The sequence below is a fragment of the Nansenia antarctica genome, assembly GCF_963989245.1.
Source record: "Nansenia antarctica genome assembly, chromosome: 20".
Classification (NCBI taxonomy): domain Eukaryota; kingdom Metazoa; phylum Chordata; class Actinopteri; order Argentiniformes; family Microstomatidae; genus Nansenia; species Nansenia antarctica.
The window spans coordinates 15,721,511-15,747,610 of NC_137693.1; the positions used below are offsets into that span (position 1 = coordinate 15,721,511).

Below are 26,100 nucleotides of genomic sequence, written 5' to 3' on the forward strand. Positions count from 1 at the left end.
CTAGGCTGCAGTCAGTCTGGAGGTGTGGGGTCTGCCGCTGCTGCTGACCTCCTGTGACGTCTGCTGACCTCCTGACCTCTCCTCCTGCTGTATTCTGGGATGTGGGGTTAGGGGCTGACTGTGGGCAGTGAGGTCCATCTGAGGGAGAGACCAGGAGCATTCATCAACATTAGCATACAGGCAGAAAGAGGATTTCTGAATCGTTGAGCCACAGCCAATAAGAAAACAGGAAACGGCAGGCCATGACTACAAGGGTCTACCTCGAACAAAGAAAAGAAGAGATGTTTAATTAGGCGTTCCCTAAAATAACCACGCACCCGAACGAGTTTTTCGGAGTCGTTTCTGTCTGTAATGATTAATGATCCGCTGCTCTTCTATCTAAAACTTTTTCCCCGACGATCCTCCCAAAACACACACACACACACACACACACACATACATACACAACCACCACCACCACACACACTCTCAGGGCAACACAAACCTTAGCAGGGGTCTGTTCCAGAGGAGAACAGCTGAGGGCTGGGATAGATCTGGGTTGACGTCTCTCTCCCTCCTCAGGAGTCCCATCTGGGGGCTGCGTGGCGGGCCTGGAGGAGAGAGGAGGGAGACAGAGACTAAATATAGTCGGCTGGAGCAGAGAGAGACTCTTTTATCTCCTGATTTAATTATTTATCCGACAGCTCGATCGGAGTGTGACTCCTGGTGTCTCGGGTCAGCGGTCGCAGGGAGTCTGTCTGGGTTCTGTTCTCACTGAGAGGCGGAGGGGTTTTTTGGCCCCAATTTCGCTGCTGTCATCCTCTAACTCAACACAGACACCAAACATACAGTTAAGTGCCTCTGTGAGGGCTGTTTTTTTGGGGGGGGGCTAACAGGATGCCATGCGATGAGATCCTGTGAGATCCCAAAATCGTTCCCCTCTGGCATAGAGAGATAATCAGCATGCATGTATGTTCAAAAGGACTGGGCTTTAAAAGCAGCCATGTCAACGCTCTTCCATAGCGTTCTACAGTTGTTCTGTGTGGTCGTCCCACCCACCACCCCCAGCCTCCAACCCCACCCACCACCCCCACCCACCACCCCTTATAGACCTGTATGTATGTTGTGGTGGTTTTACTCCAGGCAGGGAACAACACAGACCAGAGTCATCAATCACACCCAGCTTCATTCTAATACCACTTTCATGAATCATCATAAATGATTCCACTGACGTGAGGGTCCTGACTGAAACATGAGACAGGTGAGGAGTGTGGGTGTTCATGTGGATTCGATCTCCAAGAGCATTTTGTATGTCCGTTTTAGGGACTAGTTGTGGGGGAGACTTATGGACCGTACAGTATTTGGGTTCCTATAGGACTGAGGTTCTGTACCAGTGAAACTAGATGGTTGGTCTCTGGCAGTATTTTTAGAGCCTGGGCTGTTGTAATGACCCTGCTGTCTGTGTGAACCAGGCTCCTCCGTCACAGTGGCCAACAGGGCTCCGGAACAGGAATGCTAAATACATAGGAGCACAAAGCACACATGTCATTACAGAGCTAACCTCAGCCTGGCTACAGTCTTACAGGCCACATTTACTCTGCCTCTACTAAGGCATAACTCTGGAGCTCTATTGATCTGCCTTGTCTCCAATCCTAAACTCTCTGTAAGGTATATCAAACAGCTACTACTTCAATTTCAAGTTTCAAGTTTCAAGTTTTATTGTTACGTCATATTACACAAGTGAGTACAATTATTAGGCTTTGGTTCCTGACATTGCAACACAAAGACAAATAAGGCAATAAGTCAAAATAAATAAAGTGTCAATAAAGTGTCAATATATATATATATATATATATGTTACGGTACATGTGGGAATACGGTACATGTGGGAAAACTAGGGTTAGGTGCTACGTCGACTTGGTACATGCTGGCATGTCTAACCTTGGTACATGCTGGCATGTCTAACCCTAACCCTAATCCTAACCCTAACCCTAATCCTAACCCTAACCCTAACCCTACCCCTAACCCTAACCCTAACCCTAACCGTAGCACCCTAGCACCTAACCCTAACCCTAGTTTTCCCACATGTACCGTATTCCCACATGTACCGTAACACATGTGGGAATATATATTATAAGACATAAGTGAGACAATTGGACACGTGACAGTTGTAGGAGACATGACAGGACACAGTTTAGCAGTACAAACAGTAAAAAATGAAATAGTAGAAAGTAGAAATGTCATTAGTATTGCACTCGGGTTCAGCGGGTGTAAGAGGTAGTATTGAGTAAAGTGACAGTGTGCTTAAGGGTAGGTAGTCCGTGTACATGGGATGTGCTCGGGGATAATAGTCTTTTGTCATCAGTAGCTTGTTTATGAGCCTGGTCGCTTCGGGGAAGTAGCTGCTGGTTAGCCTCTGAGTTTTGGCCCTGAGGCTCTGGAAGAGGCTTCGTCTTTTGGACGGCATCGGTCTGACCAGACTGTGGTCGGGGTGGCTGGGGTCTTTGATGATCCTCCGGGATTTGCTGACACACTATTTGTTGTATATTTTGTTTGTTGCGCTCGGCTTTCCGCACCACCCTCTGCAGCGCTCTGCGGTTGAGGGCAGAACAGTCGCCGTGCCAGGTGGTGATGCGCCCAGTCGGGATGCTCTCAGTGGAGCCTCTGTAGAAGGCCTCTGTAGAAGGCCAGTAGAAGGCCCGCAGGATCTTGGACCCCATGCCAATCGTCTTCAGCGTGCCTTCTTCACCACCTGTTTGGTGTGCTCGTCCCAGGTGAGGTCGTCGGAGACGCTGAGGAACTTCAAACTGCTGACCCCTCTCTACGGCGGATCCGCTGATGGTGATGGGGTCCTGTTCCCGACCTTTCTTCCTGAAGTCCGTCACCAGCTCCTTGGTCTTGTCAGTGTTGAAAGAGAGATTGTTCTCCTGCTGTACTGAGCTAGGCGGTCCACCTCTCTCCTGTAGGTCGTCTCCTCGTCATCGCCACGCAGTCGTGGGTGTACAGGGAGTAGAGGAGGGGGCTCAGGACACAGCCCTGGGGGGGCTCCTGTGTTGAGGAGTAGAGGAGGGGGCTCAGAACACAGCCCTGGGGGGCTCCTGTGTTGAGGAGTAGAGGAGGGGGCTCAGGACACAGCCCTGGGGGGCTCCTGTGTTGAGGAGTAGAGGAGGGGGCTAAGGACACAGCCCTGGGGGGCTCCTGTGTTGAGGAGTAGAGGAGGGGGCTCAGGACACAGCCCTGGGGGGCTCCTGTGTTGAGGAGTAGAGGAGGGGGCTCAGGACACAGCCCTGGGGGGCTCCTGTGTTGAGGAGTAGAGGAGGGGGCTCAGGACACAGCCCTGGGGGGGCTCCTGTGTTGAGGAGTAGAGGAGGGGGCTAAGGACACAGCCCTGGGGGGCTCCTGTGTTGAGGAGTAGAGGAGGGGGCTCAGGACACAGCCCTGGGGGGCTCCTGTGTTGAGGAGTAGAGGAGGGGGCTCAGGACACAGCCCTGGGGGGCTCCTGTGTTGAGGAGTAGAGGAGGGGGCTCAGGACACAGCCCTGGGGGCAGGGCCGGTCCTAGGCATAGGTGAACTAGGCGGTCGCCTAGGGCGCCAAATGCCCCCCAAAAAATGAATGATGAATTTCATGTCTCTATGAAAATATGTCTCAGCCTGTTGTCTATTTTTTGTCTTGAAACCATTGTTGTCCATATTTTTACTGTTGAATGTGTGGGTGGTGATGAGGCTTAATGTGGTGGTGGTGTTGGTGGCGCCCCTAAGCCCATGCACCACCGCCCCAGTATCATCTCAACCATGTCATTTCCTGCATTTCCTTCTTTCACACACAAGAATAAATACAGAATAACTTACCTAGCATTCATTAGCAACCAGAAATCAACAGTCCAATCAACACATTCACACTTGTTCCTATAGGAGGAGGAGGAGGAGGTGTGCATACAATAATGCTAAACACACCAAGCAAATAATCGACTTGTTCGTTCATTTAAATGAACTCGTGTGGATTTCTGGTTTGGACTCTGATGTGTAATATTATATAGAAGCGGCCCTGTAGAGGAACAAGCCAGGCAGCACCCAGCCTGCGGGCGGAGAAGAGCCCTCTCCTTATTACGTCAGTCTTACCCTCACCCTCTCAAGCTGGTGGGAGATAAGGAAGGGAGTGCAACTTTACATCCCCAAAAACGTGGCTGACTTGTTCTTATCAAGGAGGACCCTCTGACCGAGCTTCCAAGTGGTGAGAACAGGGGAATGGTGTGTGTGTGTGTGTGTGTGTGTGTGTGTGTGTGCCACAGAGGAGCAACATTTATGTCAAACACGCGTGTGTGCGTGTGTGTACACATACAGCATGTGGGCACATGCGCCTGAGCACTAGCGTGTGGTGTGTGTTTGTGTATGAGTTTTTATTTTATTTTTATGGGACCGTGACTACTTTTTTTTTTATTATTATAATGCATCACGTTGGAATGTGCCCTGGCCATTCCTGAGTAAACATTGACCATGTCCGCCCTCCCCCCCTCTTGGCTCCTTCATGATCAGCCCAACAAATTTATTAGCCATTGTGACAGCTTCCTGTTACGGACGGCCTGACCAGGGGAAACGAAGAAGTGCCCAGATAAAGTCCACCGTAAACGGGGTACACAATACCTATTGTGTTTTAATTGCTTCTATTACTTCTGGAATGTCTCCACATAGCTCTAAGCTTGTGCGTGCGTTGCTTTGTATGTGTGTGCGCCATGCAGGCGTGTGTGTGTGTGTGTGTGTGTGTGTGTGTGTGTTTGTGTGTGTGCTTGCTATTGCACGTACGTACCTTTGTGTCCTAAACTACCGTGGAACAGGGGTGGAGGCGTCTGGAAAAATGACGACCTTTAACAAAACATAGACATAGAAAACTGTAATGGGAAGGATTAGGGAATGCAATATAAACCACTGACTATATAAACCACTGACCATATAAACCACTGACCAGTGCATTGCATCATTGACCTTGACCCTTTAACGAGAGGAACACGGTGGAATTAGCCATTTCAATTAAAAGAAGAAATTAACGGTAGCGCTATGCATTGTAGTAGTTGAATTTTTTCTAAAGAAAACACATTTTCCTGTCAAGTAACACTGTAAATCTATCTACACAACTGCATCACAAACACTGTTGCCCTGGAAATATCTGAAATACGCTGTCTAGAACGTCATGATCATAACTTGTGTTCCTCTAACAGGCCACATACATACAGTATGTGACAGTCAGTGTGTTTGGCCTTCCAGTTGAGCCCGTCTCCTACCACAAAGATGACCTTTGACCTGGGCCTTGGGGCTCAGAGCTCAGAGCTGGTCCTGCATGACGAGCACATGTGATGACATGACACCACCGGAGCAGCTGCCTGGATGGTTCGGGGCTTTGACTGACAGGTCACTGTCACTTCAGAGTATGCAAACACTGCTGCGTGTCTCCGAGGCTTGGAGGCCTCCGCGCGCTAGTCTGTGAGAACAGCAGCGGGGCCCCAGGTGAGGAATGCCAGAGGTCATCAGAGGTCAAAAACCTCCAAGCAATGAGTTGAGTTGTGGGACTCATTTGCTGTCATAAGACAGCACTGATATAGGAACTCGACTGACTAAGTCATTCAGTCTGTGTGGGTAAGACACATCAAACATACGTATATGAGAGGAGAAGCACATTGGGGGGCGTTTTGTGTAGAGCCACCGTCTAATGATCGCAAGGTTGGCAGATCGGCGGTTCGAGTCCCGGCTGGCCACATGGTCAAAGTGTCCTTGGGCAAGACACTGAACCCCAAAATTGCTCCCAGTGAGCGGGGCCGGCCGGCGCCTTGCATGGCAGCTTGCCGCCATTGGTGTTTGAATGTGTGTGTGAATGTGTGAATGAGAGGCCGTTGTAAAGAGCTTTGGAGCAGCAGAAAAGGTGCTATATAAGTGCAGTCCATTTGCCTAAGTCAAAATATTGTGTTGTATACAACAAAGATTTTAAAAATCTCTGCTTAAGAAGGCTGGAATATACCATTAGGCATCAGAGGGAGTGTCAAATCCCTAATGCTGGTTGGTTTTTAATTACCTTTATCGGGTATGCTTATTGTTCAGGTTGTCCGAGGCGTCTTCTCATTAATGTTACCGCCCAGAACACAGAGGGACATTAAAAGCCCATTAAGTCTGCGTACGGGCAGCATATTGTCATGACAGATGATGAATGTGCTCAATATCTAGTCTGACCCAAGAGCCTCCCCAACGGTAGAGTACAGTGAGCGTCTGATCCACTGCACCATGCTCTTCAATCATTCTCATTTCAAACCAAACAGTGTTAAAGGCTGAAGTTGAGCCACTGCTGTGTGGTGAACACAGACTTTCTTTCTTTCCCGGACTTAACGCTCTTAGCGTTTATTGATGAACCAGCGCCATCTTGTGGAGTATTTTAAGCATTGCGTCACTTTCTCTAGGAACGTGTAGAGAGCACAAAACAAGACGTCAGGAGGTATCTTGTATACATACATTTAAGATTTATTTCGATTAAAAACATTGACAAAACATACACATACATTCACAACATCATAGTGAACTGCTTTTCGTCCACAGTGAAAGGGAGAGGCTGATATAGGCAGAGTGAGACTCTGCGGAGAGGAGATCCTCCATCTTGAACACAGGTGCATCTGCTCCAGCCCCAGGCACCCTCCTGGTCTCATTACCAGGAAGCAGCTGCTGGCTGGGATGCTTGGGGAGGGAGAGGTCAATCTGCTGTTCCTCACAAAATGGTTGGGTTGGCAGATATTCATCTGTAAGTCTTTGTTTTGTTGTGCAGGGGTTGGTGCGAGGCTACAGCAGAGAGGGGTTTCGGTCACTGAAAGGTGTTAGCGGGCTTCAATTAAGGGTCCATGACATGAAAGGCAGTTGTATTTATGGAAAAACTCAGGTCTCGAATAATATTTAGGCAAGAAAATGATCATTAAAACACTCTTTTTTTTTCTACAACAAATGGATTTGGTTCTGTCATCTTTGTGCAGTTTTTGGGAAGTTGCTAGATGAATTTCAGCATGTCCACATGTAAACCAACATTGAACCTACATGTGTGTCTCTGGCGTACACTCTCCTCCAGGTGTCACGCGGTCGACTCAGAAACAGTGTCCAGATGACTGAGAGGACCTCCTGAAACAAACACACAGACATGATAATAGAAGACAAGATATACTGTACATGCAGTAGACATACAGGAAAGTATAACACAAAGCTGTTGTCTACACTATCTATCTATCTATCTACTGCTCTGACGGAAGGGCTTCTCACTCAGAAGGAACAAGCTCTTATCTTCTGAGGTGGTGGTGAGGTGGTGAGGTGGTGATGTGGTGGTGGTGAGGTGGTGAGGTGGTGAGGAGGTGAGGTGGTGAGGTGGTGAGGTGGTGGTGAGGTGGTGAGGTGGTGAGGTGGTGAGGTGGTGAGGTGGTGAGGTGGTGAGGTGGTGGTGAGGTGGTGAGGTGGTGAGGTGGTGGTGAGGTGGTGAGGTGGTGAGGTGGTGAGGTGGTGAGGTGGTGGTGAGGTGGTGAGGTGGTGAGGTGGTGGTGAGGTGGTGAGGTGGTGGTGAGGTGGTGGTGAGGTGATGAGGTGGTGAGGTGGTGAGGTGGTGGTGAGGTGGTGAGGTGGTGAGGTGGTGAGGTGGTGAGGTGGTGGTGAGGTGGTGAGGTGGTGAGGGGGTGAGGTGGTGGGGTGGTGGTGAGGTGGTGAGGTGGTGAGGTGGTGAGGTGGTGAGGTGGTGGTGAGGTGGTGGGGTGGTGAGGTGGTGAGGTGGTGAGGTGGTGAGGTGGTGGGGTTTCATCACACTGTTGGTTCTGCTACCTGCCAGACTGATAAAAACACCCCCTCACAGTGAAGAGGATGTGGCCGATGACCTGAGATTAAAAAAACAAACTTGCAAGACAATGCAGTGGTGTAGTCTACGTGATACGCAGGTCTACGCCGTATACCCACTAGGAAAGGCCAAGGATTTCCATATACCCACGGCCACATACAAATGTGTGAGGATACGTAACAGCGTTTTGTGACAGAACTTTCACACTTTCATTCATAAAATTCACCCCGTCTGTGTTACGAAGCACTTGAATTTTGGACCATTGGGCCTGACTATAGCGTCTTATTATACCATCAACGGGGGGAGATGCGACATGAAATATGTCAAAATGCACCACTATCATGCACAGATCAGCCTTATAACATGTAATGTTAGATATATAACGTTAGACAGGGAGGGCAGATGTATTTTGTATGTATGGCGTTCCGAAATGAACGATATGAGGCTGGGAGGGAAAAATCACAGTATAGCCACTAGAAAACACTAGACTACACCACTGAGACAATGTTGTCCTTCGATCTCCCCCCCACATGTCTGGTAACCAGCTGATGGATAGGGTTGGAGAAATGTAACCGCCCTCAATATCCAGAGCTATGGATGCAAGGACCGACTATCCATGAGATCAACATGATAGTTTAAACCATGTTTTCAAGCTATACAGTGTTTGTTTACAATTGTATGCTTATATTTGTCTGTGAGTTCTCGTGGGGTAAGGCAGTTGAACTAAGCTCATGAGGCATTTGATACAAGATGGCGGTACAAGCTCTGCTTCTGTGTCTCTGTCTGCTCGTGTACACCCGATGGGAGCTACTATCCCTCAGAAATAGTCCGATTCAAGCCTTGGATCCTTATTTCTCAATGTTTGATTTTGTCTTGTAGTTATGTGTGTACATTGTCCAGTGTGATAGTCATGTGTAGTGTGTGTATGTCAGATGTATTTGACACTGCTGTATTGAGTTTTTTTCTCCATCTATACCGACAACAAATTCCACCGACCTTGGTTGTGTGGTCATTAAACGATTAATTCATTCATTCATTCATTTAGAAGTTACATTCTTCAAGAGTCAATGGCTATATATCATCAATTTAAAAGTCCAAGGATGGATTTCCCCTTTAATGGTATGTTATTTAATGGTATGTTATTTAATGGTATGTTATTTAATGGTATGTTATTTAATGGTATGTTATTGGGACATGCCTCGACCCTGGGCTTATCAAAGCACTTTGAGCTGCGATGTTTGCAGGAAAAGTGCTCTACAAATCAAAGTTATTATTATTATTATCATCACTGGGGTGTGTTGTTCACAGTGTGAAGGAGAGTCGTTTCTGAGAGGAAGTGTGTCGCGTGGGCTCACAGGAGAGGTGGACACAAAGAGAGTCTTTGTCCAGAGAGGGCCTTAGGCAAGCATCACGATGTGGACAATCCAGCATGACTCTGTCTGGCACCAATTATTCCAAGAAGCACACTCAATAAGGACTCTCAGCCCGAAGCCATCCTCCACTCACTCCCTCTCATACACACACACACACACACACTCACACAAACACAGCATGTCACTCTTTGTGTGTGCATGTTTTCAATTTAACAACATACTCCCGGACCACAAAAGTAGGATGTGGAACTGTCTGGGATAGAGCAATCCATCTAGAGGTTGGTGATGGTGAATATACTGTCATATGGTATACCTGAGTCATATGTACAGTAAGGATCAACAATCTGGCCCCCTCCTACCTTGCCGACCTCGTCCCCCTCCCGTTGCCTCAGGTCTGACGACCAAACCACCCTCAAGACCACCAGGACCAAGCTCCAGACCTGGGGTGATGGGGCCTTTTCAGCCGCAGCCCCGTCCCTCTGGAACAGCCCTCCCCAACCACATCAGACAGGCCAACACCCTCCCAACATTTAAACAGGCCCTCAAAACCCACCTCTTCAAGCTCGCCTTCACCAGTTAACCCTCTCCCTCTCTCCCCCTCCCCTTCCCATGTGTCCCCAGCACTACACTACCTTAACCTTTTTGTGTCTTTTTATTATTACTACTCAATCTTTTCAGTTTGTAAAGCGTCTTTGAGTGTCTAGAAAAGCTCTATATAAGTCTAATGTATTATTATTATTTTTATTATTATAAGGAGAGCCTGTACGTACCTGAAGCCAGCAGCTGAGCGGCCTTCCTGTCCTGGGTGATGTACAGGGCGGTCAGGAGGAAGAACAGCCCCCCCAGGACCCCCGCGAAGGGGCACATCATCAGGCTGTACTGCAGACTGCGGAAGATCCACGCACGAGACTCTGGGTTGTATGTCATTAGAGCGTCAGAGATCTACAGCAGGTTGGGATAGGGGCCAGCGGTCATTCACTTACATCAGGATTGAGATTGTGTTTGATCAAAGATATACTACTACAGTATAATCTGTTGAGTGTATCCGTTGGGTGTGTCTGAGTCTCAGGTGATGGGGATATGCAAATGACACCATGCACCATGTGTAACCAGTACTCGACAATAAAATGAGTGACAGCCTGTACCGAGCCAATCAGGTAAGGACTCCCAGCATCCCCTAGGAGGTGAAGGACCATAATCTGCAGGGCTTCCGCTGTGGCTCTCCTGGTCGGTACGACGACATACTGGGAACCACACGGAACACAGACAGAGAGCAGCTCAGTGACGTTTGAAGCCGTAGCTGAATATTTTATTTTTTTTAAAAAGTATGTCATGTCAAAGTTGCTGTTAATACTTTTTACAACATGAGTCCCACTCACCAGCAGGATGTCTGCTAGAATGGCCCAGTTCAGCGACAGCAGAATCTCCCCAATGCCGATGAACACCTGAGCGAAAAATGAGATGTGGGAAATAGAAACATAATCTTCTCCACTTGTGCTTGGGCTAAAACAAAACGACAGTATGTAAGTACAGGGGTGTAAATTGGTGATGGCCCAAAAAAATGTTTTGCCTGAAAACGAAGAAAATAATCAATGCGTGGCTAACCGTAGGGGGGGGGGATAGCGCTAGTACTAATGGCGCTAAATGGATAGAGCTAGCAGTAGCACTGACGGTGGTCTAACAATGATGCGTCTGTAAGTAGCGGCAGCCCTGACCTTAACACCTGCAGAATTACTTCGAAAACAGTTTACTGTGACTGTGTTTCTCCACGCTGTCTGGAACTGTACCTAGCTGCCTGAAGCTAAACGTTATTTCAACAGTAGTGGAGTTTAGCAGACAGGAAGATTAGTTAGCGTGCGCATCATGTGACTTGGATGAGACTTAGACCCCCCCCCCCTCCCACCCAAAACATTTTTTTGCAGATCTACACGATTCACATGCAGGGCTGGACTGGCCATCTGGCATACCGGGCATTTGCCCGGTGGGCCGCGGTAGTTTTGGGCCGAGCCGACCGGCAAAAAAAAGCCGACCCGGCCGAAAGCTACCATCGAACGGCCCATAAATCGAAAGCTACCATTGAACGGCCTATAAATCAGGGACAGCGGCCCATTGGTAAATTTTCTGTACAGACACTGGGCTGGCCCAATCAACAGAGAGAAGTGGGGGGGGGGGGGGGGGGTCAGGGGTCACGCACGCACGCAGCACCAGACCTCCATCTCAGTTTCGCGGTAGTTTTGGGCCGAGCCGGCCGGCAAAATAAATTTAGTTAGCCTGGATAGTTACTAGATAGATACTGAGAGAGATGGAGCGCAAAAGCACACTAAAACGGAAGGGAGGCTGGGAAAAACTTAGGGAGAAAAACAAGAAGAAACTCGAGGCAGATGCTGCCAAATGTGTAAACATTAGGGACATGTTTGCTGCACCCTCAAGTTTACCACAGCAGCAACAGCAACAGGTTGAAGAGGAGGCTGGCAGGGAGGAGCGGGAGCAGGGTACAGATACAGAGGATAGAGAGGATACAGAAGAAGCGGGGCCGAGTCAGCCTGTAACCGTTGACCCGGTAAGGAAAATATAGGTAGCTGTTAGGGGTGTAACGGATCGCCCCCCACGGTTCGGCACGCATGTGTACCGCGGATCAATTGCAAAATGTAACCAAGTAATAATATTACTTAATATTAGTTAATATCCCTTGTAAATCACAATGTAGAGTTGCCATGAAAAGATAGACGCGACAGTTGCGTGCTTTGTTTTACTCTAAAGCGCAATGATAGGTTGATAATGGAGAAAAAAAATCTAGAACAAGGCTGCGTTCGTAAATTCGCTCTGGAATCTGATCACTGAGTACACTGGTCTACTTGCACTGGTGGTACCATTGCTTACTGTATGTAGTCGTCTTTGTAGTGCTTTGGGGGAATACTACAGTTTGTCATATGACTGTACAGCACAGTATATAAGACGAGTATATAAGGCAAGTATTTTTGTGCTGGTGGGTGTGGTCCGACCGATTGGGGTGGGCCTGTCTGGGCCAAAAATGCCAGGGCCAAATTTTTGTCCCAGTCCAGCCCTGTTCACATGGATGACCTATTTTGAGATAAAAACGGCTAATTTAGCAGAAAGGTGACAAGTTTGCACCCCTGAAAATAACAGCACAATGTGCCTTTAGTCAAACGATCTTGTGTCCACCTCAGTGGGTGGATACTAGGGGAAACAGGAAGGGCTTCCTTACGTAGGTGGCAGGGATGCTGGTGGCTGCTAGCACGGTAGCAATGTAGAAGCAGGGGGCGGAGCAGAGCATGCCCACGGCGCAGATGAGCGGGTCGGCGTTGGGGACTCTGTCCTTCACCTTCATGGAGATGAGAGAACCCAGGCACACTCCCAGAATCCCTGTCACTATGGTAACTATACCAAAGATGTAACTGTGCAGGGAAGAAAAAAAAAATCAGGTCGCTACTGAAACAATGTTCACATATTACTGTAAAAAACACAACATGCGTTTGATGGGAGAAGGTCGTAGGTCAAAGGTCAGCTTGTTACCTGTCAGAGGTGTTACAGGGCTCTGTGGTGCAGGGGGCCCTGAGCCCCTGGAAGACCCAAGCTCTGGTCAGGAAGGTCGGCGCCCAGAAGGCCAGAGCCCCCGTCAGAAAGGCCATGGCCGTCACTCCCAGCGTGGACAACACAAAACTCTTACTGCGGAGACGAGCATGAGCACAGATCAACTACGGGCTCCTCTGAGGTAAAAAAAACAACAACAACTGATATCAATATCAACGCCATTGGGACACAGTATTTCATTAAGGAGAGTAAATACTTCTTCAAAAGGTACTTGATGTCCTCCAGGTATGTGCTGCGCGCTACCAGCCCCCCTCCGTGGGTTTCGGAGGCTCCTCTGGGGGGGTTGGGGCAGAGCAGGACCAACAGGAGGAGGCCCAGGGAACCCAGGATGGGGTTGAGCTGACGGAGAGCACAGACGTCATCAGCTACGGCACAGAGAGGACAGGCCCCCCCCCGTCACGCCACCCTCACCAGTCAGGATATCATTAAACGGAGGATATCTTTGAACTGCTCCTCCATTCATACAAACGACAACACTGTTAGAGCTCAAAGGAAGTTATTCAATGACAGGCACAAGTAAATGGACTAAATGGACTGCACTTATAGTGCCTTTATCCAAAGCGCTTTACAACGGCCTCTCATTTAACCATTCACACACACATTCACACACTAATGGCGGCAAGCTGCCATGCAAGGCGCGGGCCCCACTCACTGGGAGCAATTTGGGGTTCAGTGTCTTGCCCAAGGACACTTCCACATTAGACGGCGGCTCTACCTCCTGAGACACAGCCGCGCCCACATGTGAGATAAACAGGAAACTACAACACTATGTTATGGATTTCCTCCGATGTGGTGTGGTGTGGTGGGTTTACTCTGGTGTGGTGTTTGGAACGGTGTGGTAATTACAAGTTGTGGTCCTCTGTGGCTCAGTTGGTAGAGCATGGTGCTAACAACGCTTAGATTGTGGGTTCAATTCCCGTTGGGACCATATACTGTATACTGAAACATGTATGCGCTCAATGCAATGTAAGTCGCTTTGGATAAAAGCGTCTGCTAAATGGAATACTGTACAAGTGTGTTACTACTGTTGTTAATACAATGAGCTACATGTCCTCACCCGTAGAGCCCAGTGCCAGTCCCCTGTTGCACTGGCCACCAAGGATCCTACTATATACCCAAGACCACTGGAAAACACAAGACACGAATAGAGCAGATTCAACACAGATATGCCTTATATTATTAGACTTATATGCCACTTTGTGTCTGTACATTTGGTCTATCGTGCATATCAAACTGGTGAGGCAAGAATATAAAACACTCTCTTTTCATGGATGTTTGGAGTAAAGATCGCACCATGCATAATGTGTATATGTACAAATAACACTATCCAATTCACTGTGCACAGAGAGCAACATACTGAGGGTTCATTGGGGACAGCAGGGTCTATCAAAGAGTCCAACAGTACCTTCCAACAGGGATAAAGATGTAGAAGGCAGAGATCATGATGGTCCTCTTCACCCCAGAGAAGAGGTCTCCTATGATGGTGGGGGCGATGGTGGAGAAGCTGGCCTCTCCTGTCCCGACCAGCGCTCTCATCAGCACCAGCAGCCAGAAGTACTGAGGAGACCAGGACACCAGGTTACCAGGTTACCAGGTTACCAGGCTGCAGAGAAGCTGGGGCCTGTTCTGCCTCATCATACTGAGACTCTTATTCAAGGACAACTATAAGGTGGAGGGAGATGACTGCAAGGATTTTTACAATACATTGTGACGTTAGAATTATAAGGTTCTATCTCCATTTTTGTCAAAATTGAGTTTTTTACATAATCTGATCCATTAGGTGGTTTACGTATTTATGTCTGTGTGGTGTTATTTTTTAAATGTTGACATTTTTTAGTTAGTAATTCATAAAATACAAAGGTTCCATCTCACAAAACATAATGGAATGTAAAAACGTTGACGCTCAATATCTCTGAACTACCCTAAATGGAGATAGAACCTTATCATTCTAAGATCACGACATGTTACTTGTCTGTTTACAGACAGATAGTAAGCCTACTTGAGTCTGAGGTTCATTTCTTAAAATAGCAAAGTTGTTGTGACCTCTAGTAGAATAGAAGTCCCGTCCTAGTTAGATAAGGAGACATCGAACAGATCTTTAATTTGCCAATATTTGATTTACCGACACTGTGACGAAAGAGCTGATCAGGGTTGTCACGATCCACACACTCAGCCCGCCAATCATGATATACTTCCTGTTGTACCGATCGCCAAGGTAACCAAAGACAGGGGCCAAAAGTATGAAACTGCAGATAAAAACTGTAAACACATTAACATGACTCACCATCATGAGACAGACCACTCAGTTAGTGAGAGTTATCTCCTCTTAAAGATCCTTGCCCTAACACTGTATGTTCTACCCACAAATGGCCACGGGCATGAGATATTGATTAAAGGAAGCACCCTTCAAACAATTGAACATAACTATTCTGCAATCTCGCTGAGTGGAAATGGTTTCTTTGTAGTTTAGAGAAAAGCTGTCCTTACTCATGGACCTTTTATTCTGCTTATGTTAGTTAACTCTGCTCCCTGCTGCACCCCCAAACTGCCTTGGTTATGACCCAGTGTGTCAGAGTTATGACCCAGTGTGTCAGAGTTATGACCCAGTGTGTAAGAGTTATGACCCAGTGTGTAAGAGTTATGACCCAGTGTGTCAGAGTTATGACCCAGTGTGTCAGAGTTATGACCCAGTGTGTCAGAGTTATGACCCAGTGTGTAAGAGTGAGAGATGATCTGTCTTCCTGCACATATCCACAGACACAGATACTGTCTGTGACCTACACTTGTCCTCTGTGCAGAACGTTGGTCCAAAAAATAAATAAAAACCTAAATGCACCCAGAGATATCACATCACTGGGAGTTGACAACCAACACTGTAAAGGCAATTGTCAAATCAGAAGCCATACGATTGCAACAAGACACAGGAAGTGGTGCATTATCAACTACAATAACCTAGTATTCTTTCTGTCTGAGTCTCTGATGTGAACGGAATCTGCAGTGGTTTTATAGAGGTTGTAAAAGTATGCGTCGTCGTCATATACCTGTCTGTAGTACGCCAGCCGTGCTGTCATTTATATCAAAGTATTTCTGGATACTTAAGAGGACCCCTTTGAGAAACAGGAAAGACAAAAGAAAACAAAGAACAATTCAGTTATTCAATTCTGTTCCAACGCATCGATGTATGGGAAACTTGTCATGCATGTTGACTGTTTTCAATCGAAGCGCCAGATTCTCACCTGCAATCGTGTATCGGTCTATATAGTTGACTAAGTTCACATAACAGAGTACAGCCACTGCTATATAGGAGCGTCTGGGGGAGATTCCTGTTGCCGTGACTGAGGACGTTTCACTGTCTGGGGGACAGTCAGCGATGGAGCCATAGTGTGGCGCTGAATTTGATCCCAAACTCAGGCAGGTTTTCTCTCCGTCTTGGCGAGACATCACTAGCCCGTCGGTCTCCATGGCCGCCGAGCCTTTCTGCACATGCTTGAGACAGAGAGGAAAGTTATGAAGTAAGAGCGAATGATGTCACTGGCAGGAAGTACTCTGTATTAAGGAAGAGACTTTTGTTTTACCATATGGTATTGTTTGACCATGTTCAGCAGATAATGTCTGTGACGTCAGGTACAGTACATGAGTTTGCCATGGATATGGACTCTGTGTTCCTATATATGCAATTTTAGATGAATTATCACAATTGTGTTAGTGGACTAACAGTAGAGTCATTCAGATGGTATGGCTTCTCCTTAACCTCCTGACCTGATCACTTTAAAGGGTTGTTACCTAACATTACTCTCCTGCTGCTCAATTTCTTTGGCCAAGACACCCATCTATTACACCCATCTATTACACACATCTATTTTTGTTCAAATACATTTATCTTGTTTGAGGAAGCACTTTGCAAATCACCTCTGTGAGAATGACAGCATGTGACAGGAGTGGTTCTCTCCCTGCGTCTGAACCAGCTGAGGCTGCTGGGGGGAGACATGAGAGGACGGCTCATTGTAACGCTTGGAACAGAATAAGGAATGATAATAATAATAATAATAATAATAATATCTTAGATTTATATAGCGCCTTTCTCAGACCCAAGGACGGAATGGTTTGATGCCGTTGATACCGGTCCTCATCCCCTTCTATGTCTGCCATCAATGTCTACCCCCACCAGCCTCCCCTGGTGTTCTACCTCCCCCAGCCTCCCCTGGTGTTCTACCTCCCCCAGCCTCCCCTGGTGTTCTACCTCCCCCAGCCTGCCCTGGTGTTCTACCTCCCCCAGCCTCCCCTGGTGTTCTACCCCCACCAGCCTCCCCTGGTGTTCTACCTCCCCCAGCCTCTCCAGGTGTTGTACCTCCCCCAGCCTCCCCTGGTGTTCTACCTCCCCCAGCCTGCCCTGGTGTTCTACCTCCCCCAGCCTCCCCTGGTGTTCTACCTCCCCCAGCCTCCCCTGGTGTTCTACCTCCCCCAGCCTCCTATGGTGTTCTACCCCCACCAGCCTCCCCTGGTGTTCTACCTCCCCCAGCCTCCCCTGGTGTTCTACCTCCCCCAGCCTCCCCTGGTGTTCTACCTCCCCCAGCCTCCCCTGGTGTTCTACCTCCCCCAGCCTCCCCTGGTGTTCTACCTCCCCCAGCCTCCCCTGGTGTTCTACCTCCCCCAGCCTCCCCTGGTGTTCTACCTCCCCCAGCCTCCCCTGGTGTTCTACCTCCACCAGCCTCCCCTGGTGTTCTACCTCCCCCAGCCTCCCCTGGTGTTCTACCTCCCCCAGCCTCCCCTGGTGTTCTACCTCCCCCAGCCTCCCCTGGTGTTCTACCTCCACCAGCCTCCCCTGGTTGAAATAATAATAATAATACATGTTATTTATGGGCGCCTTTCATGGCTCTCAAGGACACCTTACAAGACAGTTTAAAACCACATATCAAAACATTAAAATCAACAAAGCAAAATGAGATAAAAACAGCACAATCAGATATAACATCAAACAAAATACAGGAGATCAAACCAAGTAAGCCATTGTGAAAAGGTGTGTTTTAAGTCTGGATTTGAAAGTGGTGAGAGTGTCAATATTGCGTAAGTTAGGTGGCAGAGAGTTCCAGAGGCGGGGAGCAGAACGGCTGAAGGCTCTTGACCCCATAGTGGTCAGGCGGGCAGAAGGTATATATAATGAGTTGAAAGGCAGTGGAGGTTCGGAGAGTGCGAGAGGGAGTGTAGGTGTGAAGGAGTTCAGAGAGATATGGGGGTGCAAGATTGTGAAATGAGGTTGACAGTTCAAAGAAAAGAGGAAGAAGGCTGTTGTAATCCTGCAGTTATGTCTCAACATAACATTGATTGATGTAATGAAGTTGGGTCAACGTTACGCCTGCAATAAGCCGGGCCAGAGCTCAGAGCTGTTAACTTGTGTCACAAACAACTCTATAAACCGGGTCAGATATAGTATGGTGATGTATTGTATATTAAAATGTTGTGGTCTGTTGTCAGACCCAATGTTACCTACATATACTCTGCTTAGTGCTTTATTTAACCAAAACCGGTATTATGTCTATGGTAACAATTTAAAAGCATTAGTCTTGCACAGCAACAATATATATGTATGTTTCAAGGATTAGATTAATTCCAACACGGTTTCTAGAATGGTCCTGTTTGACTCAGTTGGTAGCAAAAAGAGACAGAGAGATGACCAACGATCAAAGTAATCACATACTCACAATATAATGACAAGCTCACTACAGGACCCCGGAACAAGGGACCCAGAACCAGTCCCTGACCTCTGCTTTTATACCATCCTAACAGCCACAGTATTTACATTAGGAGCTGTTGATAAGGAGACCACTACCCATCATCCATCTTATTGAAACTGAACTGATCACATCACAGTCAAGATATACCACAGAGCTCACAGCCATTTCCCTTCTGGGGGATGGTAAACTTAAGATAATGGACATTTTCCCGCTTCATAAGCATTCACTGCACTGTACTGTAAGGATAGAAGCGTCTGCTAAATGGAATTGAATTATATAATTATGTACAGGCTCCTCCATGCCTACTTAAAATGCCTAAAATTAGATTCAAGCGCACCACATCAGGTGCAAATGATTAGAAAAAGGTTTGAGAGGATTTTGGAGGAGCTAGACCAGGTTATCCTAGCAAGTTCAGCTCAAGAGCAGACTGCAAGATGCTTAAAGAAGTCTCCAACAATCAACAAACAGGTAGCTCTTGCCACAGTTGATGTCAAAATACATGCATCTGCCATCAGAAAGTTACTGCAACTTAGTTTGATTTACATGGGAGTTGTGCCCTTGCAGTCACACAAAAAACATCAGGGCAAGACTAAAGTTTGCCAGAGAACACCTAGACAAACACCAGGACTTCTGGAATAATGTGCTTTGGACAGATGAATCCCAAGTTGAATTATTTGGGCACAGTAACAGAAGACATGTTTGGAGCAAACCAAAGACACAATAACTTCATACCACCTGTGAAGCATGGGGGTGGAAATGTCCTGGTTTAGGGCGGCTTTGCTGCAGCAGGGCCTGGCCAGATCACCATCATAGAATCCACCATGAATTATGTATTGTATCAGAGGGTGCTGGAGTAAACTGTGAGACCATCTGTCCAAAAATGTAAGCTGAAGTGGATGTGGACCATGCAACATGACAATGACACAAAACATTCTAGTAAAGCCACCAAAGAATGGCTCAAAAGAAAGAAATGGAGAGTTCTGGAGTGGCCAAGTCAAAGCCTGAATCTTAATCCTATTGAGATGCTGTGGGGTGCTTTGAAACAGGCTGTGCATGCACGACACCCCTCAAACATCACACAGCTGAAAGGATTCTGCATGGAGGAGTGGCAAAAACTTTCTCCCAGTCGATGATAATAATAATATAATAATAATAATGATAATAATATAATAATAATAACCTTTATTTGTATTGCACTATAGTACAGCATTATTTCAGCCAAAGGGGGCAATACCAGCTATTAGGGCATAGGGTGTCCTACCTTTTTCCTCAGTAGGAAATGTCATCTTTGTTAATTTTTTGTTAAATAAATGATAACAAAGTTACGTTTTCATTGTTTTTGGTTCAATTACATCAAAGAACTAAATATTTCATGGGGTGTCCTATTTCTCACATGAGTGTATTATATTTTATTAGGAACATTATATTAATACTGGGTAGGGCATTCAAGCGCTGATTGATTGGTATTAACAGGCCCGAAGTGTGCCAAGAAAACATTCCCCACACCGTTACACCACCTCCACCAGCTTAGACTGTGTACAGGTGTTCCTAATAAAGTGTTCAGTGGGTGTACAGTATATATATACAGTATGTGTAGAGAATTAAAAAAAAAAAAAAAGATTGTGGTTTTAATTAATAGCCATTTGTGACAATACACTTTGGATTCTCTTTGATTTCAAGACATCAGCATTATACTATCATCAACATAGATCACTAATATCACACTGTGTGTGATAAATACACACATTTGAACATTGTAAACAGTTCTAGATTCAGTGCATGCTTACAGAATAGTCCCAGTGTTCTCTCCCAAGTGGCAGTGCAATTGCAACAATGCAGCAGCAACTATGGCTGAAACCTCTTCCCAGAGCAACAGAATACAATGGAATGGATTTGTTTAAGACATAAAGACCCCAAGAACTGGGTCTATCTTTGAAACATGATATAGTACCTACATACTATGAAATCAGTTATGATGATCGTTTACATTTAGGAAAAAGGTTTCTTTCACATGGTTAAGTTGTTTAAACCCAGTGTCCACCTCAATGTAATGCCAATGTCAACAACAGTCCCTGTGCTGTAGCTTAATACAGTTTGAATGTGTTATGTTCATTATCAAAGTTACACAGGTAATCTTACTGGTTAAGAGGTCTTGATGTCTTCCTCAACTCATTCCATGTTTGTTGTTTTCAGTGGCAGTTTTCACTCCATGCGTGCCCCTGGGCATTACAGAGAGAGGAGAAGTCTCCCTAGGCACTAATATGCTGCTGCGCTATTCAATTAGCCACGGGTCCAGCCCCTTCTGAGCTGGTCATATGCTCTCACACAGCTCCTGACTGTCTGTGATGCAATGTTGAACTCAAGCTAAAAAAAACATTTCCTGAGCTTAGAATGATAAGGTTCTATCTCCGTTTAGAATGAGAAGGTTCTATCTCCGTTTAGAATGAGAAGGTTCTATCTCCGTTTAGAATGAGAAGGTTCTATCTCCGTTTAGAATGATAAGGTTCTATCTCCGTTTAGAATGATAAGGTTCTATCTCCGTTTAGAATGAGAAGGTTCTATCTCCGTTTAGAATGATAAGGTTCTATCTCCGTTTAGAATGATAAGGTTCTATCTCCGTTTAGGGCAGTTCAGAGATATTGAGCGTCAAAGTTTTTACATTCCATTATGTTTTGTGAGATGCAACCTTTGTATTTATTAATTACTAACTCAAAAATGTCAACATTTTAAAAAATAACACCACACAGGCATTAATAAACACCTAATGGATCAGATTATGTAAAAAACTCAATTTGGACAAAAATGGAGATAGAACCTTAGAATTCTAACGTCACGATTTTTGAAACTCTAATTTCTGTTGCAATATCCAATGTTTGTAATAAAATATGAATGCAAATGTTTGGTTATCTCAAGCCAGGTGATAATATGTACAACTCAGTAAAAACATCAAATGAACTTGGATGATACTGTTAGATCTGACTGATTGTCTAGCAACATTTATGCTTCTGTCACTCAGACACACACATGACACAGACCCACACACACACACACACACACACACACACACACACACACACACACACACACACACACACACACACACACACACACACACACATACTCTATTCTCAGGTCACTCAGACACACACATGACACAGACCCCCCCACACACACACATACTCTATTCTCAGGTCACTCAGACACACACATGACACAGACCCCCCCCCACACACACACACACACACACACACACACACACACACACACACACACACACACACACACACACACACACACACACATACTCTATTCTCAGGTCACTCAGACACACACATGACACAGACCCACACACACACACACACACACATACTCTATTCTCAGGTCACTCAGACACACACATGACACAGACCCACACACACACACATACTCTATTCTCAGGTCACTCAGACACACACATTCTGTTCCTTCCAGGTCAGCCTGCTCTTCAGGGGTAGCAATAACGCCACAATATGCAGCAATAACGCCACAATATACAGACTCGAGAGGTTGTTATCTTAAAGACCTTGGGGGTTAGGCGCCAGGGCACAGAGACAGAGGGTGGTCAAGAGAGTATTTAAGCCTGTCTGTATGTCATAATGATGTCGTTGAATGTCGTTGAATGTCGTTGAATGCCGTTGAATGTCGTGGAATGGTCGTGGAATGCCGGATGCTGGTTACCGTGCTGATGAACCATTTCGCTGACTGTCTTAATAAATCAAGTACAGAGATTCCGACCCGTGTTGAACATTCTATTTTCTTGTCAATCGTGTATGCTGTGCACCTAATCTACCCTGAGATGACACAACGCATTTAAGATCACGAAATCCTCAATACATCGATCCATAACATCAAATTACCGACAAGAAGATTCTACAATACTTCTATTCATAATATAGATGTCCATAGAGAGACATCATCATATGGGAATGCTTCAGTACCTGGTTCTCCTCACTCCTCAGACAGTTAAATGATTTAACTTAACAACTTAACTACTCTTGTAGTCGTTGCCAGGACAACACAACAGGCCATTATGTAACTTTGAAATCAAATAACAGGAAAAAGAAAATGCTGAGAAATATATGAAGCTTCCTCTTATGGTCATTTGTTGGATTGTAAGATGTGGGTATGCAATGTCCTTCTATCAATCTATCAAAAGTTCTGATGATGAGCTAGCCAAAATATTTAAAAGCCATGCCTCTACTACAAGCCAAATCTTGACAGGCAGATGGGGGAGACGGTGAGGAAGCAGCTCGCAGATGGCCTGGCCAGGATCAACCAGAGCCAGCTCCCCGGAAAGTACAAAGTATGGTGTTACCAGGTCATACTGTACCAAAGGGTGATGTGGCCTCTGAAGATGAGCGAAATCCCCTCCTCAGTGGTAAGCAAGATGGACGGGCTGGCAAACTCGTTCATCAGGAAGTGGCTGGGACTGCCAAGATGCCTCTCAGACGTGGGCCTCTTTGGTAGGAACACGCTTCAACTGCCACTGCGATCCATCAGCTCTGGATACAAGCAAGAGAAGGCTCGATTGGTGCTAGAGCTGAGGGAATCCACTGACCAGCTGGTGAGAGCAGCGGGCACCCAGATAAGAACTGGAAGGAAGTGGAAAGCCCAAGAGGAGGTTGATTTGGCAATCGGCCAGCTGAAGCACCGCGAGGTGGTCGGCAGAGTCCAGGAGGGTAGAGCAGGCCTTGGAAGGGGCGAGACTCCCTTGTTCTGGTCAAAGGCTTCCAAAGAAGATCGAAGAGCCATGGTGGTGGCAGAAGTGGCAAGAACTGAGCAGGAACGCCTTAACATAAAGGCGGTGTCCCAGGGCCAGCAAGGACGCTGGACGTCATGGGAAGGTCTCACAAACAGGCCCATGTCATGGTCTGACCTGTGGAAGATCCCCCAAGCTAGGCTCAGCTTCCTGATCAGAGCAACATATGACACCTTGCCTTGTCCCCGAAACCTCCACCAATGGTTTTCTGCCGAAGAGACCTGCCCCCTTTGCAACACCATCAATGCGAGCCTCCAGCACATCCTGACAGGCTGCAAGACAGCGCTGTCCCAAGGCCGCTACACATGGCAACACGACCTGGTGCTGAAAAAGCTGGCAGAGGTGGCAGAGTCATGCAGACAGGAGGCAAACAGCAGACCTTCCGCTCCAGACAGACATCCCATCCAGTTTGCAAGGGCTGGAGAGAGAGTCAAACCCTCCCGTCAGAGAGATACAGCAAGACTCCTCGCACCGGGTAGTGAGTGGACCATGAGGGTCGACCTGGGGAGACAGATCCAGTTCCCCAGGGAGATCGTGGAAACATCGCTCCGACCAGACCTGGTCATGTGGTCAGAGGCTTGCAAGACAGTCCTTCTGGTCGAACTCACTGTCCCTTGGGAGGGTGGTTTGGAGGCAGCCAACGAGCGGAAGCGAGCCAAGTATGCAGATCTGGCGGCGGAGTGCAGGGAGGCTGGCTGGAAAGCCGTTACGTGCCCTGTGGAAGTGGGGTGTAGGGGCTTCGTAGGTTCCTCAGCTGCTTGCCTACTCCGTGACATAGGATGCACAGGAGCAAGGCATCGGAAAGTCATGAAAGAGCTGGCTGAGGAGGCGGAGAAAGGCAGCTTCTGGCTGTGGCTAAGAAGGAAGCATAAGGGTTGGGGGGCGAACAACACCTAGGGCATCAGCAGGGGGTGGCAGGGAGAGATCCCTGCCATCGCTCCGCCACCAGGAGATGTACTGGGGTTAAAGGAGCGAAACGTCAATGACTGGTGGTCCCCAGCTGATGACCCAGTTAGGCCCACATAGGTGTTCAGTGAGGTGTCACAGCACACCTGTTCTAAAGGCACTGTTGGAGGTGCGTCAGGCAGCAATGCTCAGCAGGAGTACCATCACCTGTATCATGATTTGCACAAATCTCTCCTTCTCACATTTTCATTTTAGGTATAAACAGAGTGTCCTCTCATTCATGGGCAAAGAGGGCCTCTGAGTCATTTATATGACACAAGTGTGACAAGGTATATAAAGATATCCAAGCTTGTAAAGAACACAACCAGCTGGCTGACAGGATCTAGGTAGGGTGTGTATCTGACATAGCTCAATTCAGCATCTTCTCCTCCATCTACTGGCCAGTATAGATACAGCGCAAAATGTTCTCCCCTGTAATTGGTGACAGCTGGGATATTATAGCATTTTTCATAATTTTTCATACTATCACACTCAGGCACGCGGGAAGGTATTTTGACTGGGGGTGCTGAGGTGCTGTCTATACGCTACAGGGAAAAAAATTGCCAGGGAAAAAATTATAACGATTTCTCTCCCTCCCTCTCGCTGATTGCTCGTTCGCTCACACGCACACAGTGGCATAACGACGGGCCCCAATGCACGGGCAATAATAGTTAAGCACGCACGCATGCACCCACACACTACAAAGACGTAACGTTAAATATTTTACCAACAATGTGTTGGAATTTACAGTAATTTCCACTCAGCTCACAGTGTCCCACAATGTCCACAAACATGATGTTGACCATTATTACAGACAGCACTCCATGTCGATTGTTATTGCATCTTAACGGAAGCCCTTCGCTGCCGAAGAATCGGATGGATCTGAATATCATTTCGCTTGTTTTAGCAGGCTGTGTAATCTGAGCCTGCTAAAACAATTCAGGCAGGAGGAGCTCCTTCTGCTTGCCGCTAGGGGGTGCTGCAGCACCCTCAGCACCCCCCTTCCCGCGTCCTCACACTAATAGCTCACACACACTCTATCATGAGTGCATGCATATGTGAGTATTTGTTGACAGTGTGTGAGCTGGAGTATGAAATATGCTTCATACATATAAAACTGGGAATGCAAAGGGAAAACAGTTACAACGACGCCCTTTGGCCCTTACAGCTATCAAATGTGTAACTGTGCTGAATGTTGACAAGCATAAGAATACATATATGGCACTCAAGAAAGAAAAGAAGCCAGGCACATTAAAAAGGACCCTCCACATTGTAATAATGGTTTCGGATCACGTATATTGTAAAGTGGTCCATATAGAATTTCCAACGCACTGTATGACCTGGACATGTTTGGGATTAGAGAGCTTTTCACATAGATTGTTACATGTCATTTCTGCCTAACCTCTGTCTGGAATAGCATCCCACTGTCACCCAGAGAACTGCCTTCACGCGTATGGAGCTATTTTAGTGCCATCAGAAATTGAATTGTATTTGACAGATTGAATTGAATATGAGCACAAATTGAATTGTATTTCACAGATCTGAATTGTATTTGACAGATTGAATTGAATCTGAGCACAAACTGAATTGTATTTGACAGATTGAATTGTATTCAATTCAGTTTTCATTATTTTCATTCAGTTTTCAAATTCAGTTTCTCTAAATACAATTCGTTTTTTCTCAAAATACAATTCAGATCTGTGAAATACAATTCAATTTGTGCTCATATTCAATTCAATCTGTCAAATACAATTCAATTTCTGATGGCACTAAAATAGCTCCATTACACGCGGCCCTAGCAGCGTATTGCGCATGCGCCCG

The 26,100-nt window shown here is 46.7% G+C and overlaps 1 protein-coding gene across 1 annotated transcript; it reads right to left on the reverse strand.

Moving 5' to 3' along the window:
- Positions 1-16,266, reverse strand: spns3 (SPNS lysolipid transporter 3, sphingosine-1-phosphate (putative); the record flags this gene model as incomplete). Its single annotated transcript, XM_080549456.1, has 13 exons — positions 1-138; positions 2,556-2,731; positions 9,963-10,134; positions 10,338-10,436; positions 10,572-10,637; positions 12,419-12,608; positions 12,727-12,879; positions 13,001-13,143; positions 13,862-13,928; positions 14,210-14,361; positions 14,927-15,063; positions 15,846-15,911; positions 16,041-16,266. 13 exons carry the CDS (start codon positions 16,264-16,266, stop codon positions 1-3), a joined length of 1,785 nt encoding a protein of 594 aa, XP_080405582.1.
- Positions 16,267-26,100: the final 9,834 nt, after the last annotated feature.